This window comes from Lepus europaeus, chromosome 9 (assembly GCF_033115175.1).
Source record: "Lepus europaeus isolate LE1 chromosome 9, mLepTim1.pri, whole genome shotgun sequence".
NCBI lineage: Eukaryota > Metazoa > Chordata > Mammalia > Lagomorpha > Leporidae > Lepus > Lepus europaeus.
This window is the reverse complement of record NC_084835.1, coordinates 80,250,012-80,268,746: the sequence shown is the minus strand read 5'-3', so window position 1 is coordinate 80,268,746 and position 18,735 is coordinate 80,250,012. Positions and strand designations below refer to the sequence as shown.

General features: G+C 43.7%; 1 protein-coding gene across 1 annotated transcript in view; it reads right to left on the bottom strand.

Moving 5' to 3' along the window:
• Window positions 1–14,285, bottom strand: part of RNF125 (ring finger protein 125) — a 52,278-nt gene extending 37,993 nt beyond the window's left edge. The window contains exon 1 of the mRNA XM_062201511.1: window positions 13,918–14,285. Within this exon, the coding sequence (XP_062057495.1) occupies window positions 13,918–14,081 (164 nt within the window). The 5' untranslated portion in view covers window positions 14,082–14,285. The remainder of the gene's footprint in view (window positions 1–13,917) is intronic.
• Between the last annotated feature and the right edge of the window lie 4,450 nt (window positions 14,286–18,735).

Here is an 18,735-nt window from a genome sequence, read left to right as displayed (position 1 = left end):
GCCAGGCAGTGTTTGACATGCCTAGACAACACTGTGGCCTCACTTAAGGTCCCTGCTCTCAAAGTTCTAGAATGGGGAGAGAGGAAATAAGCAGAGAAACAAGTAGATAGGTTAAGAAATAAATTATTTGTGAAGAAACAGAAAAAAAGAGAATGAATGGGGTTGAATGAGCAGTATACATGGGGTCCTGGAGAAGACCTCCAAGGAATGGTTTTCCAAATGCTGATAGCACAAGGTGCAAAACATAGGGAGCACCTTAGCAAGCCATAGAAAGCCAAGTCACTGACACATAGGGAGCCCAGGGGAGTCAGACAGCCAGGGGACAAATCATAAGGCCAAAGCTAAGAGCAATGAGAAGGTGTGGGGGTTTTAAACAGAAGGATGTGATTTGATTGGTATTGCATACCCTGGATCCTACGTGCAGAATGGTTCACAGACTTACAAGAGCCACAGGAGTCTAGTTTTAAGTCTCTCATAGGAGTTGTTTCAAGAGAGGATGGTGGCACAGATCAGCAAAGCAGCAATTGACCGTGGAAAGTGGACAGAAAGATTTAGGATTTAATATGGAAGCCAAGCCAAAGGGACTTTCATCATATGACACAAAATACATGACCCATTATTCTAAGTGAAAAATCTGCTTATTGTATAATTCCAAAGCTTGGTGATAGAGGAGGTGGGGTAGCTCAGCACCAGGCACTGGGGGAAGAGAGTGACTACAAAAAGGAGAGATCTTTTAGAGTAATGGAACTAACTCACTAAATCTTACTTTGGTGGTGGTTACAGGGCTGTGCACAATATCAACCCATTACATGTTGTGTGAATTATACTGTATCACCTCAATAAAACTGAAAAAAAAAAAAAGAAATAAAAATGCCCCCATTAACAACACGTCAGTAACAGCACCACTGGGTGACGATCACAGAAATGTACACAGCACAGGACCACTCAGGATCCTGAACTCTGACTCCCCACTACAAAACCCAAGAACACAGTAGCTACACCGTAAATGGCCAGTAAGTAAAGTAATGAAATCAGTTATGAGGACTGTTCAAAAGCAGGATTTTCTGGGCAGAGCCCAAAGTTCCCATTAATGAATAAGAGTATGGTGTCCTGACTAGAAAAACTCAAGGAATGGAAATGGATGCAAACCTAAGGAGACCAGGAGATTCCTTTATCTGCCCCACTTGTGGCATAAGGTGGTTGAGAATGAGAAATCATAAAAGACAAGATCAGAATAAAGAAAATTGAGGTGAAAGATTAAGAGCTAAGGATGGAAATCAATTGCAGTTTGTTAAGGCCGGATCAAGGTCTTCGAAAACCCTGAATGAAGTGCCATTGCTTTAAGATCAGATTTCCCACACAAATCCCGATTTCCTGGCTTCCCTCGCAGAGCTAGTCCCTCTGGTCTCTGCAGCTCTGGTCTCCGTCCTCAGGTGGCCACAGCAGTTGGTGCCGCTTCCCGTGGGTGCTCGTCAGGTTCTCACTCTTCACACTCATTTACATCACTTCCCTGTAGAGTTTCAGCTTCGGATGAAATCAGTCAAGAACCAGATAATCACTCAAAGGACTCTGAAGCCAGCTTGGAACTTAGTCACCCTACTCCCATTTCTTATTTCATTAACTCCTATTTCCCTAAATTAAGTTATTAGCAATAAAATTCTTAGAATGAAGAAGTCAGCAAAGTATTTGTAAGGAAACAAGAAAAGATAGCTGAGGATACTGAGTAAAATGCTGTGCTCAATTTCATAAGGTGCAAGTGAATCCTAAGTTGATTTAAAAAGAAAAGGGAAGCATTAGGGAGGTCATGGAGTCTAGGGTTAGACAGGTGCAATAGGCAGAAGTGGTCCTCAAATATGTTTCTGGAAGAAGCTGTTGGCAACATGTGGCAGGTTTGAGCTTTTATGTATGTTTGCAACATAAAACAGATTCACTGCCAAGATAAAACAGAATTAAAGTTTTTTAAAAAGATTTATTTATTTATTTGAAAGAGTTACAGAGAAAGAACGAGACACACACACAGAGAGAGAGAGAATCTGTTTATTCACTCCCCAAATGGTCACAACAGCCAGGGATGGGTCTGACCAAAGCCGCGAGCTAAGAGCTTCATCCTGGTCTCCCACATGGGTACAAGGGCCCAAGCACTTGGGCCATCTTTCGCTGCTTTCCCAGGTGCATTAGCAGGGAGCTGGATTGGAAGTGAAGCATATGAACTGGTGCCCAAATGGGATGGCAGCATAGCAGGTGGTGGCTTATCACACTATGACACAATGCTGGCATCCAAATTAAAATCTTGAATTGGCTTGGTAAGGACGAAAATGGAAATAGAGTAAAGGGTATCTATCATTCAATGGGACAATTAAGAGCCTTAGGCTAAAATATTCCATTATGGGACAATAAATATATACACAACCTACTCCCTCTTCTGCAAGGATGGGTCAGTCTGGATGGGACCAAGTCCAGCTGATCTTGAAGCACAGGGCCTCGCACTATGAGCTGCCCTCGAGATTTCCTTGGATGTGTTTAAGTATTCAATTATGTTACGCTCAAAGTTCAGTCTTGGAGCCTTTCCATTTCCAAGATTTGCCTCTGCATTTCTCCGCATTCTACTATGTATTTATTTTTTATAGAATATGCATTTCTTGTGGTTTTTAAAAAATTATTTTCATTTTATTTGAAAGTCAGAGAAAGAAAGAGGCAGAGAGAGATTTTCTTTCTGCTGGTTTACTCTCCAAACGCTACCACAGCCAGGACACAGCCAGGCTGAAGCCAGCAGCCTGGTACTCAATCCGGACTGGCAGTTGGAAAGCAGCAGTGGCTCTCATGAGGTTGAGGACTGCACAATACAAACTACCTCACTCATCTCATCTCATTTCAAGCAACACTTACCCAAGTACACTGGGAAGTGAGAGTGTTCTATGTACTCCCTTCAGCAGCAGGGGTATAGATGGCTCATGTTTAAGCTGCAGAGTTTCACTCAAAGTCATGGTCAGAAAATCATAGATTAAATGTTTGAATGATAATTTGCAATCAGGTGAAAACTTCCACAAACTCCTACTAATCTTTACCACTATCTTGGATTTGGGTCAATTTAACATTCTTAATTTTTTTAAAGATTTACTTATTTATTTGAAAGGCAGAGTTACTGACAGGCAGAGGCAGAGAGAGCAAGGTCTTCCATCTGCTGGTTCACTGCCCCAGTGGCTGCAACAGCTGGAGCTGCACTGATCTGAAGCCAGAAGTCAGGAGCTTCTTCCAGGTCTCCCATGTGGGTGCAGAGACCCAAGCACTTGGGCCATCCTCCACTGCTGTCCCAGGCCATAACAGAGAACTGGATCAGAAATGGAACATCTGGGACTTGAACCAATGCCCGATACCAGCACTGCAGGCAGCCCTAAAATTTTTCATTCTGTTAAATGGATGGATGAACTGTCTGAGCTAAAGGCAGATCTTCCTCTGGCCCACTAATTCCTAGTTCTCTCTCTTTATGCCTTTCTTTCTTTGTCAAGTTTTTATCTATGTATTTTCATTTTATCTCAAAGGCAGAGACAGAGACAGAGACATATCTTCCATCGGCTAGTTCATTCCCCAGATGTCTACAACAGGCAGGGCTGGACCAAGCTGAAGCCAGATGCCCAGAACTTCATCTGGGTCTCCCATGTAGGTGGCAAGAACCCAAGCTCTTGAGCCAACATCTGCTGCCTCCCAGGGTGCACATTAGCATGAAGCTAGATCAGAAGCAGAGAAACCAGGATTTAAACCAGGCACTCTGATAATGGGATGTAGGTGTCTGAAGCAGCATCTTAACCACTGCCCAAATATTGGTCCTCTGCTTTTCAAATAAAATAAATAAAGAATTAATTTAAATAAAACTCTCAATTCCACTTTCCCTCCAGCTATTCCCCGCCCCCTTTTTTTTGGTTCAGTTTACTTCTCAATTCCATGAAAGGGCTTTCCATGCTCATTGTCTTGCAGTCTCTCCTCTGGTCACTTGTGAGCCCACCCCAGTTAGGCTTTGGAACATAACAGTGGACTGGAACTGCTCTTCTCAAGATCACCAGTGGCAGTCAAAGTGATCAGTTTCAGTTCACAATTGATTACACTGATAGGATTAAGAGTCAAAGGGATCACATAAACAAGACTAGTGTCTGCTAATACTAACTGATAGAATTAAAAAGGAGAGAACGATCCAATATGGGAAGTGGGATACACAGAAGACTCATAGAATGGCAGATGTCCTAAACAGCACTCTGGCCTCAGAATCAGCCCTTAAGGCATCAGATCCTGCTAAAAAAACCCATGAGAGTATTTCAGGCATGGAAAGCCAAGACGGTGTGGAAAAAAAAAAAAAAAAACCCTAAATGAAAGATCTCTGTGAGTAAGATCCCAGTGGAAAGAATGGGCCATCAAGGAAGGAGGTACCTTTCTCTGAAGGGAGGAGAGAACTTCCACTTTGACTATGACCTTGTCTAAATAAGATCAGAGTTGGCAAACTCAAAAGGCTTCCATAGCCTTGGCAACTCATGACAAGAGCCTAGGGAGATTACTGATGTCATAAATAAGAGTGTCAATTGTTAAATCAACAACAGGAGTCACTGTGCACCTACTCCCCATGTAGGATCTCTGTCCTTAATGTGTTGTACTATGTGAATCAATGGTATAACTAGTAATCAATCAGTACTTTATACTTCGTGCTTCTGTGTGGGCGCACTGTTGAAATCTTTACTTAATATATACTAAATTGATCTTCTGTATATAAAGATAATTGAAAATGAATCTTGATGTGAATGGGATGGGAGAGGGAGTGGGAGATGGGACGGTTGCAGGTGGGAGGGAAGTTATGAGGAGGGGGAAGCCACTGTAATCCAAAAGCTTTACTTTGGAAATTTATATTTATTAAATAAAAGTTTAAAAAAAAAGATCACCAGTGGCCTCCACACTGTGAATTCAGTGGTCAATTCTCTCTTCATCCATTTGACCTTTAAGTGGCCCTGGTTTCAGTGAATCCCCCGCTCCTCCTTGAACACTTCTTGTGCTCATGTGGCCTCCAGGATGCTACACTCATTTGGTTTCCTCCCACCCCTTTCACTGGCTGTTCTGTCAGCCTCTAAATGTCAGTGTGCACCAATACAGTCCCTGGACCTCTGTTCTTTTCTATCTACACCTACTCCTTGATAAACTCATCCAGGCATATGGCTTGATATCAAGCATACGCTATGTCTTTGAATTTTATCTACAACCTAGATCTTCCTCTGAACTCCAGATTCAGCTCTTACTGCCTACCTAATATCACCTGGTTGTCTTACACTGTGAAGCCATCCTTGAGTTCTCACTCTGTCTCACACTCCAAATAGAGTCTATCTTCTCAGCTGCAGCTTCAAACACATCTAAAATCCTACCATTCTGAGCACCTCCACTGTTCCCACCCTGGCCTTGGTCTCTCTCTCCTGGATTATTACAGTGGCTTCCGAACTTACTCTGCTGGTCCTACCTTCTCATATGGTCTAATCTATTCCTTTTTTTTTTTTTTTTTTAAGATTTGTTTATTTGAAAGGCAGAGTGACAGAGACAGAGAGAGGCAGAGACAGAGAGATCTTCCACCCATTGGTTCATTCCTCAAATGCCTATAACAGTCAGAGCCAGGCCAAGCACAGAAGATTGGAATTACTTATGATTCTCCCACATGGGTGGCAGGAACCAAGGTACTTAGACCATCATCCCTTGCCTCCCTGGCACATTAAAAGGAAGCTAGATGGAATGTATGGAGTAACTGGGACTTGAACCAGGCATTGCAACCAGGGATCCAGATGTGCCAATCAGCAGCTTAACCACTGCCCCACAATGCATATTCCCAGGCCAATTTATTTAAAACCAGGTCATGTCCCAAATCTTCCCCCCATGGAGAGAAAAAGCCAAACTTCTTATAATGATCCCACAAGTGTCACTCAACTGTGTTCTAACTCACTTTGGTGTGGTCAAACTGGCTTTCTCACCCTCCACTTTCTTTTAAAACAAGGCTGCATGAAATGAAGCCCCATTTATTAATGATTCATTGTTTAATTAAGTATAAAAATCATGAGAAGTATTGAGAAATTTGTATAACAACCTGACAGTAATTTTATGTCTGTTGAATATCATAAGTTTTCAAGATTTATTTATTTATTTGGAAGGCAGAGTGATAGGAGTGGGACTCCATCCACGTCTCTTATGTGTGCCTAACTAATTGGGCCATCTTCTGCTGCTTTTCCTAGTCCAATGCAAGGAGCTGGATTGGAAGCAGTGCAGCCATATGATTTGAACCAGTGCCTAATGGGATGCTGGTGTTGCAAGCAGTGGCTTCACCCACTTCCCCACGATGCCAGGTCCCCATGATAATAATTTTTTAAGTCAGGACTTGTATCTTATACATATGAATCTCTTAAAATTTTCATTTTTCTGTAATGTTTTATACTTTATAAGATGACCTAGTTATATAATAGGCTAGAGATGTTAGAAAAATAAATAAAATAAATAAAACACAACAAAAGCTCACTGGTCTTCATAACATATTTTTGGAGAAATGCTGCTCTAAACACCCTAAAATTGCCAACTCTCTCACACACTTCCTATCACATTCCTTTGCCTTTCTTAAAAAAAAGTATTTATTTATTTATTTGAGAGGCAGAGACAGAGAGCACAAGCTTCCATCTATCGGTTCACTCTCCAAATGCCTACAACAGCCAGAACTGGACCAAGTCAAAGCCAGGGGACCAGAACACAGTCCAGGTCACTGACATGGGTTATCACCTACTGCCTCTCAGGATCTACATTGGCAGGAAGTTAGAGTCAGGAACAGGAAGCAGGCATGAAATTCGGGGGCTCTAAATGCCCAGCCCTGCCATATAGATATATATATTCATGACACCTATCACTGCATAACACACCACCTACTTGCACTCATGTCTTGTTGATTGTTCATCCTTCCCATGAGAACACTTGCTCTACGAGGGTGAAGATTTGTGTCAGTGTGCTCAGTACACAGCAGATGTTTGCTGGATTAATAAACCAATGCACTCCATAAAATCAGATACCTAACCAAACAATCCACAACAAACAAAAGTGACAGTGATGAACTTAAATGAAAAATAGGGGCAGGAATTTGGCCTAATGGGTAAGATGCTTCTTGGGATGCTTACATCACATATCAGAGTGCCTAGATTGGACTCCTGGCTTTTCTTCGATTTCAGCTTCCTGCTATTGTGCACACTGGGAGGCAGCAGGTGATGGCTCAAGTAGTTGCATCCCTGCCACCCACTAGGGACACCTGGATTGAGTTCCAGTCTCCTGGCTTTGACCTGCCCCAGCCCTAGCTGTTGCAGCATTTGGGGAGTAAGTAAACCAGTGGATGATCTCTCTCTCTCTCTTTCTCTCTCTCTCTCTCTGACTTTCAAATAAGCAAAATAAGCAAAAAATTTTAATGAAAATAATTTTCATTTAAAGAAATTGCGGGGAGGGCAGGGAAAAAAAAAAGATATTGTGTGAATTCCCACTAGCAACATGTATGTGGGTACATTGTTTCTTGACAGACTAATTTCCTAGTAGAATTTTGAAGGCTCCTCTGTAGTAAAGTGCAATGATGATTAATTTTTAATGAATATTTTGGTTTCTTTTTAAAAAATATTTATTTATTTATTTGAAAGAGTTACAGAGAGAAGAAAAGACAGAGAGAGGCAGTTCTTCCACCAACTTGTTCACTCCCCAGCTAGCCACAATGGCCTGGGCTGAGCCAGGCTAAAGGCAGGAGCTGGGAGGTTCTTCCAGGTCTCCCACATGGGTGGCAGGGGCCCAAACACTTGCCAACTTCTGCTCCTTTTCCTTGGCCATTAGCAGGGAGCTGGATCGGAAGTGGAGCAGCCAGGACATGAACCAGAACCCATATGGGATGCTGGTTTCCCAGGTGGCAGCTTTACCCACCACACTCCTATTTTTTGTTTCTGAAAACCAGATTTTAAGAACCCTTAATAACCCATTGAATAGTAGTGATGGTTTGTCTTATTAATTTGGCTAGGCTACAGTACTCATTTAATCAAACAGTCATCTAGATGTTGCTGTAAAGAAAGTATTTTGTTGATATAGTTAACATCTACAGTTGACTTTAATTAAAAAGATTACCCTCCATTGTGTAAACAAACTCCTTAATATCTCTCTTTATATATATATATATATATATATATATACATGAAAATCATACAAATTAAACTACAGAGATAGATAGGTAAATGTATATATAGTAAGGACTCATAAAACAATAATCCCAATATATGGTGCTTTGACTTGCTGAGTACTTTCAACTAAACATGTAGTTTCAGCTGCTCTCTCTGACCACTCCACACCCCTTCTGAAGCACAGAGAGGAGCTTTCTTGGAAGTTCCCCTAACCACTTAAAAAACTAGTCCCCCAGAAGAAAGAAGTCTAGAGTTGATGCCATGTCCAGAACCCAGGTAGCCTAGCCCCAGACTATCCCATATGTTCTTGGGGACCATTCATCTCCCCTAATCATCTACTTTTCCTCTAAAAGTTTCTACAGCTCTCACTTCTGTCTCCTTTATGTAGAGAATATATAAGCTTCTAAAGCTCATTGAGTTACTGAGTATTTACTCTCCTTTGATACCACACATGTAATAAATTTGTTTGCCTTTTCTTCTGTTAATCTGTCTGTTGCCTGTTTATTTCAGCACCAATTGTCCAGCCTTAACAGGAGAAAGAGATGGTGCTTTTGCATATATGTATTTGAGAAGCGTAGACACAGAGGGACAGACAGAGAGCTCCCATCTGCTGACTCATTCCCTGAATGTCTGGGACAGTTGGGGTATATATTATTTCTATATAATTTATATCCCTTGTTGGTTGTTTCTCTAGAGAACCCTCACTAATAAGATGGTACTTCAAAAAGTGTGTGGAAAAATGGAATCAAAAGATCAATAAGTTGATGGGGCGTGCATTGTGGCAACAGCTGACGTTCAAGTACTTGAGTCCTAGCCACAGACATGGGAGACTCATTTGGAATTCCTGACTCCTGGTTTCCCCTGGGCCAGCCTCAGCTGCTGTGGGCCATTAGGGAATAATCAGTGTGTGGAAGAGTCTCAGTCTCTCTCTCTCTCTCTCATGCTCTGTTGCTCTGGTTCTAACATAAATGAAAATACGGGGCAGGCATTGTGGCACATGTGTTAATCCAACATCAGCATTCCCAGCTGCTCCACTTCTGATCCAGCTCCCTGCTAATGTGCCTGGGAAAGCAGCAGAAGATGACCAAAGTAGTTGGGCCCCTGCCACCTATGTGGGAGACCTAGATGGAGTTCAGGCTCCTAGTTTTGGCATAGCTCAGCCCCAGGCACTGTGGTCGTTTGGGGAGTGAATCAGCAGATGGAAGATCGATCTCTCCCTCTCTCTCCTTCTGTAACTCTGCCTTTCAAATAAATAAATAAATCTTTAATAAATATATAAATAGAAGTAAACTTTAAAAAAAGATAAGCTTATTTTGCTGTAGAAAATTTCTGAAATTCATGCACAGTATTTTTCATTATACATATTTTTCATGAACTTTTTGAAGGCCTCTGGTATGCACAGATAAGCAGAGAATAAATACCTGTAATACATTATAGGATAAGAAGCTTTAATCCTAGGTTTAAAAAGAAGTTTTTGACGTGGTATGTCTTATGTAAAAATGAAAGCACAGATACATATTTCTGGATCAGTTTAAAGCTACTTAGACTCTAATAGAGAACCACCAATTTGGTGCAAGCTTTACTGCTAATACTTGACCACAGATGGAGCATTTTAATCCATTTACCTAAAAGCACTTCAGAATTATCTTCAACAGAGATTCATTTGTAAAAATTAGACACATTTCATGACTTAGAGCAGTTACATCCAACTAGGTTCAATGGAGATGCAGCCCTTTCTTTACAGCTCAGTTAGTATTTAACTCTCTGAGATGCAGTTTCAGTCTCTAGATCCTTTTTAGGTAATTTCTCTGGCCTCCAGCTCTGGCTTCTTTCCTGCTCTCCCAGTGCCTTTGAAATATTTCTGTTTGCATAGCTCCCTATCAGATTACTGCACATTCAACATGTCCATTCATAAGTTCACTAACTTGTCCTGAGTCAGTTTCTCTCCCTCCTTATCACCTGACTTAAAACTAGAAGGTGGGACAGGCAAGGGATGCCTTCATCCCATTTCTGAGTACTTGGGATTGATTCCCAGCTCCACTTCCAGTCCAGGTTCCCACTAATGTCACCCTGTGAAGCAGCAGATGATGGCTCACATGGATCTCTGCCACTCACATGTGTGACCTGGACTAAGTTCCTGGCTTTGGACTTCAGCATGGCCCAGCCTGGGCTGTTGTGGGCATTTGGGAAGTGAACCATAAGGGTAGAAGATCTCTCCCTCTGCCTTTCAAATATAAATATATAAATAAATAAATTTTTAAAAACCTAGACTTTTTTTATAGATTTTATTTTGCTTATAAGATTTATTTTATTTATTTGAAAGGCAGAGGGGTCCGTGGCTCACTTAGTTAATCCTCCGCCTGAGGCGCCGGCATCCCATATGGGCACGGGGTTCTAGTCCTGGTTGCTCCTCTTCCAGTCCAGCTCTCTGCTGTGGCCCGGGAAGGCAGTGGAGGATGGCCCAAGTGCTTGGGCCCCTGCACCCTCATGGGAGACCAGGAAGAAGCACCTGGCACCTGGCTTCGGATCTGCGTAGCTCCTGCCATGGTGGCCATTTGGGGGTGAACCAACGGAAGGAAGACCTTTCTCTTTGTCTCTCTCTCTCACTAACTCTATCTGTCAAAAAAAGAAAGGGGGGAGGGGCAGAGTTAGAAAGAGAGGGCGAGACTGAGAGAAAGAGAGAGAATCTTCCATCTGCTGGTTTACTCTCCAAATAGCCGTTAATGGCCAGGACTAGGCCAGACAGAAGCCAGGAGCCAGGAACTTCTTCCCAGTCTCCCACATGGGTCACAGGGCTCAAGTACTTGGTCCATCTTTCACTTCTTTCCCAGGCCCATTAGCAGGAAGCTGGATTGGAAGTGGCACCCATAAAGGATGCTGCATCGCAGGCAGCGGCTTTACCCACTAGGCCATAACGCTGGCCCCTAGAAATTGTTTTTGGTAGCTTCCTTGCTTGTAGCTGGCATATCCAATCTGAAGACAAATTTCTTTGAATGTTACTTTTAAATGTAAGTCAGATTTCTTTCTAATTTCTCTCATACAGATTCAACTTATCTACCCCATCCTTCCCCAGCTCTACTGTTATATAAGGTAGAGGGGTAAGAAGCCTTTTCCCCAAAAGCTATTTTTATATCTGATACTGATACAAATAAAGTCAATTTAAAATTATAAAATTTTATAAAATACTACAGGGCAACTTAAAGTCCACCAGAGGAAAAAAAAAGCTAAGCTAAAAGTAAGGCTTTCTAGGACATCTTGGAAATGTCATAGATCTACTTTTTGTGGCCCAGTTTTCCTCAAAAAGAAATGCTGAGATAAGAAATAATACCTGTTTATGGGAGTTTTGCTATGGAATGACTGAAGGAAATGGAAACCATGTTTTGAGCCTTTATTATGGCCTGGTTGTTAATTTTAAATGCTCATAAAAATTGCATTATTCACCCCATTTTACAAATGAAAAACTGAGATTCAAAGAGATTTAGCAACTTGGTAGCCACTCAGCTGACCAGTGGCAGAGTTAAATATCAAATCCAGCCCTTTGTAATGCTCAGTTTTTGTTGCATCACAAGATGATCTACAAAGTGCTATAGATGTATTAATTCAAGGTATTGTTCTTATTATTGTGTTTCACTTGAAATAGGTGTGTAAACAGAAATCAGCATAAACAACTAGTTCAACAAGTTTAGAAATCTAGTTTCATTATGGAGTAATAAAATAGAAGGGTTTCACTTGCATTTCTTCATTTTCCAGCTTCAGTTCAATGGAAAGGAGTAATTCATTTAGAATATACAAATGGTGTCAACATTCCCAATCCCCAGTGCAAAATGGACTCTGGTTAACATTTATAAAGTGGAAGGGGCCCAAGTAAGTTTGCCAAAAGGAGGCATATGGAAATTCTGCCCACAGCAGAACAATGGACATAAATTTGTCAAAACAAAGAACAGTAAAGTGAGGGAAGGCAGTTTGTCCAGCCCTTGTTAGGCTATTTTACAACTATTTTCCAGTTGCTGGTTTCCTATTCATTGTAACAAAGAAAAAGATTAAACCGAAAAGTTAACATTTTGCAAAGGCATATTATCCTTTAGTAGAAGCAAAAACATTCTAAACAGAAAGTTAAAGTGTTCAAATGCAAGCCCGGAAAAACAATTTCCAATCTGTTCATTACAGCACCAAAGCTGCTCATTCCAGTTCTACAACATTGAGTCTTCAAGACTCAATGCCCACTATTCAACTTTGGCAAAACTTTAAAGTTTTCAGGCTAATAAAGATCAAATTTAAGTGTACCATCCTGAGGTGATTACTGCCCTGAACTAATCAATGTATTTTATCCCATTACACAACAGCATTTTGGCTTCCATCTTGACTTTTGGTCATTGAGTGACATCTGACAAGCTAGGAAACATCAGTCATTAGAATGGAGGCAAATTTAAGCCTTGCGTGTAAGGGCAGATTTGAAACAGCAGGCCCTGTAAATACAGCCACAGAATAGTGCCCAGAGCACTCTTCACTTAAACATGTGTGGGCTGCGCATTTTTCTCCCTTGCTCACTGATGGGCATTGGAGAAAACTGCTCCTCAGAAAACTGCGGAGGGTGTCAAGGCCCGTGTAGGCCGGCTTAGAAACGTTTTGTGAACTTCCTTTTATAATATGGTACTTCTTTTATCTTGCTAAGCCAAAAGCCCACACAAGCCACTGTGGCATCGCCCTGGGGCTTCACCACAGTACAGTTAGTCCACCGTCCAGAGAAGGCATTAAACGGGCATCCCGCTCCTGATTCACGCACACACACATGTCCAGCCACACACTGCATCGACGTATCCACGAAAATAAAGTCAACAGAGAACACAAACTCACGTTGCCAGTTCTCGCCTCCAGTTACTCCAGCTCACATTAAGGAGGTGTCCATTTTATAGACTTCTAAAACTTTCCTAGAAACCACCATGGCTTTGCACTACCAGTGAGTTTTAAATAGCGCCTGATTTCTAAGCAACTCTTAACCAACACTTACTATTGCTTTAGGTAGTCAGAGACCTCCTGTCGCTGTTGTGCCTTAAACTGCTTCATTCACGGGCTTGGGACTGTAAGCCCCAAGGCCCACCCCAGCAGGTTGTTAAACGCTAACGACCACAGAAAGTCCCTTGGACGCTCCAGTTGCACGTGAGGATCTTTGTGGGGCCCGGGTGCCTGTGCTGAGAAAAGGATGCGGGGGTGGGGGTGGAAGCACAGTTTGCACAGATCCTTGTTTGCTCAAGAAAGGAGCCTCTACAGGCGTCTGGAGCACGTGCGCAGCTCCAGCAAAACAAAACCGGCCCGGGGTTCTGGGGGAGAAGGCAGCACAGCTCCGCTTGACCGAGTTCAGCAGGATGCGTGTGCTTGGCCCCAGCCCACCTTCTCGTCGCCCGGCTCTCGCCTCCTTTCGGTGCCGGAGCGGGTGCCGTTTCTCCAACCAAGGCCCTGGCTGTCGGCGAGTCCCACGCCCGGATCCCCATCCTTGGAGTTCCGCACCTGTGCTTCGGGAGCGAGGCAGCTCTAGCAGGCTGCAGGGTTCCTACTGGGCGTGTTCCCCGTGACCCGCAATGGATGGGTCCAGGTTTCTCCTGAAGCAATTTCCTAAAGCGCTGGTTTCTTTTACAAACCCCCACCCCCAAGCCCTCGGCTCCCCAACAGCTCCTTCCCCAAGTACTGGGCGCGTACACCCAGCTTCCCTGGCACTCACACGTGGCCACAGCGAGTCCGGACAGGCTGGTGCAACACCTCAAGGCACACCGAGCAGTCGAAGGACGTGACGGGCAGCTCCGGGTCCCCCTTGCGTTCCAGGGCCCGAGGGGTGGCAGAGGAGGGCGCAGACTTGCCGCTGTCACTGCTCAGCACGGAGCCCATCGCTGCGCCTCTCGCCCAGGCAGCCGCCGAGAGCTCAGTGCCTGCAGGCGCTTGTTTGTTGTCCTGCGGTGGAGGAAGGAAGTCCCAGCCCAGCTGTGATCGCCGCCTCCCAGCGCGCTCAGCTAGCGCAGCCTCGCAGCAGCCTTCGCGGCTTCGCCTAACCTCGGTCTGGGGCAGGCTGAGTGCGCGGCCGCGGTGCTGCAATGCTCGCTCGGGAGTTGCCTGGGTTGGCGCGCGGAGGCGGAGGCAGCAGCGGCGCGGTACACGCTGCAAGGTCTCGCGGGCCTGAGAGAATTGAAACCTGAAACCTCGACTGTGGAACTGAGGACCCGGGCAGGCAGTGAACCTTCCAGGCGATCACACACAGCCTCCTTCTGCACTACGCCTAGTTAAGGGAAGTACTGGCCTGGTCTTGCTCCGCCTGGTTGCCAGTCATGTCAGTCCCCCGCGTTGTAACTGTAGTAAGCTATAAAAATGACCTGTGTCCAGCTGAGAGTCTCCTGAGACACTGCTAATTGCTGCTTAGGTCGTCTAATCAGTATATCTTCCATTAATGCAGAAGCAGTGGAAAGGGTTCTGCAGGTCCGGATTTAAATCTTGACTCTGTTGAGTGCTCCCTGCATGCCAGACTCTGGTGATGAGGGCATGGTTTTCCATAAATCCACAAAATCCCAGTTCCGCAGAATTTAGTACCAAAAAAGTCTTTTGAGATAATTACAAGTTCGAATGTAGTTGTAAGGAATAATGCATAATGGTATATAATAAACACTCGTAGTGTGTATGCTTAAAGTGCATAATAATATGTGCAACACATGATAATCCCATAAGCTTCACCCACGTTCCCCCAGACTACTTTAAATGAGACAATATGGGTAATCAACAAATAAATAAATGAACCAGATCACTTCAGGTGGTAAGAGCCGTGAAGAAGATAAAACAGGGAGGACTAGGAAAGGCAAAAAGGTCTGAGAAGACTTTTTGGCGGAAGTGATATTTGAGCAGAGTAGTGAATCATGAAAAGCAGTCAGCCCTTCAACGATTTAGGAAGAGGTTTGGTGAGCAGTGAGAGCAACAAGTGAAGCAGGAACTGAGAACACAAAGAGGCGGTGTGGAGCTGGAGCTCACCAGCAGGAGACACAGAGAGGCAACCATTCCTCTCTTTAAAACAAAGAGAAAAACCTCTCCCTCCATCCCTCTTGTTCTTCAGCTCCTGTCCTACATCCTCCTCAAAGTCAAATCTCTCCATCAGATTCTCCCTTATGGCTCCATTCAAAAATTATTCATGCCTTATCCAGTTCATTCTGGGTTCTGAACCGACCACTCCACCTCCATCTTTCCTCAAAGGATGTCATCATCATTGTTGCTGGTGACTTTCATGTGGCTAATTCCAACACATTCTTTGCAGTCCTCTTCTTCTTGACCTTTCAACTCTGTCAGCATTCGCCACTCTCTCCTCCTAGACACGCTCTGGCTTGCCATCTCTCTTTCTTGTGGTTCATTCTTAGCCTCCTCTCCCTGGCTATGTCGTGAAATTCTGTCTTAGGAGATTTTCTTCTCACATCTCTCTACACAACACACCACTTCCATTAATAGAATGCAAAGGATCAGATATCTTTCTTGTAGCTCTCTCTTCTTTTATGAGGAAGATAGACTTCCCTTTATATCTCATTGGTTGAAATTAAGCCACATGACCATCCCTAAATTCGTCACTAGGAAAGGAGAATGAGAGTGCTCCGTTTGCCCTAATTTTTTTTTAAAAAAAGATTTATTTATTTATTTAGAAGGCAGAGTCACAGAGAGGCAGAGGCAGAGAGATCTTCCATCTGCTAGTTCCCTCCCCAAATTGCCACAACAGCTGGAGCTCGTGCCCATTGGAAGCCAGGATCCAAGAGCTTCTTCTGGGTCTCCCACATGGATGCAAGGGCCCAAGGACTTGGGCCATGTTCTACTGCTTTCCCAGGCCATAGCAGAGAGTAGGATTGGAAGTAGAGCAGCTGGGACTCAAACTGGTGTTCATGTGGGATGCTGACACTGTAGGCAGCAGCTTTACCCAGTATGCCACAGCACCGGCCCCAGCATGGTGATATTTCTAAGACACTATTAACTAAAATGAATATTACTCATGAATACAAAAATCACTGTGAGATATGTTTCTTGCAGAAAAAAAAACATTATATATTTCTCACTGGAAGAAGCAGGTGCACACTTGTTCAAAATCATAGCTCTCTCTTGTTGAGTAACCTTGGCAAATATCTTCTTTGGTCTCAAGTTTCCTTATCTGAAAACACAAGGCAGGGTTTACTTGTGGAACTTATGCGAGAGGTTAAAAGAATAGCAATGAAAGCCTTGGCTCATTGCCTGGCAGGTAATGTGAAATGCAGTAGTTCTCTCCCTGATTTCATTCATTCTGCACTCATTCAATGAGAGTCTGCTTTGGATCAACTAGCTCACTAGACACAATCAACAGCAAGGCCCTGTGGAGTAGACAGCTATTGCGTCTGGCTGCCAAGCATGTCTTCACCATCTTTTTCTGTAATTGTACCACGTACCCTTCCTTTAGAGGAATTGTCTTTTTTTTATGGATCACATGTGATGTGCCATGGAGATGTACATGTGTGCGTGTGTATGTTTTAGTGTTATACTGATGACTCTGATGGGGCTTTCATGCTCTTCACTTTTTATCCATTGTGGCCCTTGCCTGGCATCAGTGGGAGTTCCTGTCCTTGTGATCTGCAGCTTCCCCAGTATCTGCCCTTCCTAAGCGTGGTTGACGCGCTTTCTTTTATCTCCTGCAGCATCTTACCAATACTTCCTTGTTTTTTGTTTAACTTATTCAGAGTGAGTTCTGTTGCCTGCAACCAAGCTGACACATTTATCCTGTCTTCAAGGCTTTCATGGCCTCATAGGTAAGATGGATAGAAAAACCACATATATTTGTAATTCAGTATGATAACATCTATGATAGAGATCTATACAAAGAGTGGTGCTGCTAATTTTGCCCTGGGCATGCAATGAACAGGAGGAGAAAAAGAAAGGACATTGCAGATAGAGGGAGCTGGAATGAAAGAAAGAGCATCATTCCACATATAGAAGTCCTGGTCAGTACATAGGAGAAGACAAGAAGCAATAGTTGTTTGGAGAATCAGCAAGCAGTTTCTTGTTGCTGGGCTTTGAAGCACAAAGGGAGTGGGAAGAGAAGAAACTGCAGACCTCGGCTGAGATGGGGTCATGAAAGCTTATTTGACAGGCTAAATGTTTTCAACCTGCTTTTGTGGCTTCGTGGAGTCAGTTAAAAGTTAGCATAGGAGAGTGACATGGCCGTACCTGCAATTTTGCCATCCCACTCTTTTTATGTCCAGGGTTTTCACCTGTGGAGCTTGTTAAAATGACCTCACTTCAAGATCTTTGAACTCAGTGGGCCAGGGTGAGCTGTGAAAGCCGCATTTTTCTTTTTTTTCTTTCTTTTTTTTTTTTTAAGATTTATTTATTTGAAAGTCAGAGATACAAAGAGAGAGAAGGAGAGGCAGAGAGAGAGAGAGAGGTCCTCCATCCCCTAGTTCACTCCCCAGTTGGCCGCAATGGCTGGAGCTGCGCTGATCGAAGCCAGGAGCCAGGAGCCAGGAGCTTCTTCTGGGTCTCCCATGCAGCTGCAGGGGCCCAAGGATTTAGGCCATCTTCCACTGCTTTCCCAAGCCATAGCAGGGATCTGGATTGGAAGTAGAGCAGCTGGGACTTGAACCGGCACCCATATGGGATGCTTGCTATTCAAAGTGCCGGCCCCAAAAGCTGCATTTTTCAACAGCTCTTCTCCCTACCTCCCCCAGCTGGTTCTGGGATCAATGGACCATTTTTTGAGAAATACAGCTCTGCATTGTGGGCAGACTCTCCAGGTTACTTTAATAACTGTGTAGCTGTCAGATGCCAAGAGAGAATTACTTACAAAAACATTCTAATGCAAGCTATCCACAATGATGCCAGCTCACTACTAGATGACACTACACTGGTTAGATACCCTCATTCTGAAACAGATTATTTCTGGCTTTTTAAGATTTATTTATTTGAGAACCAGAGTCAGAGAGAGAGAGAGAGAGAGAGAGAGAGACAGAGAGAGAGACAGAGAGACAGAGAGAGACAGAGAGAGAGAGAGGTCTTCCATCTGCTGGGTCACTCCCAAAACGACTGCAATGGCCGGAGCTGGCTTGATCCAAAGCCAGGAGCCAGGAGTTTCCTCTGGGTCTTCCACATGGGTGTAGGGGCCCAAACACTGAAACCATTCTCCTCTGCTTTCCCAGGCCATTAGCAGGGAGCTGGATCAGAAGTGGAGCAGCCAGGACTAAAATTGATGCCCATATGGGATGCTAGTGTTGCAGGCAGAGGCTTAACCTACTATGCCACAATAGTGGTCCCTATTTCTGACTTTACAAAGGTATAGTAGTCCCCCTTTATCTGGGGGTAGGGGTGGGAAGGGACATCGTCAAAGACCTGCAATGAATGTTAAAATCATGGCTAAAACAGAGCTCTGTGAGCACAGTATTTCTATGTGTATGCCCTGTAGTCACATAGTTAATCTGTCCTTTCATGTTTTATGCCCATCACTAATCCTGCACTATGGAGCCATTATTAAAGTAAAGGGGTTGTTTGAACACAAACAATA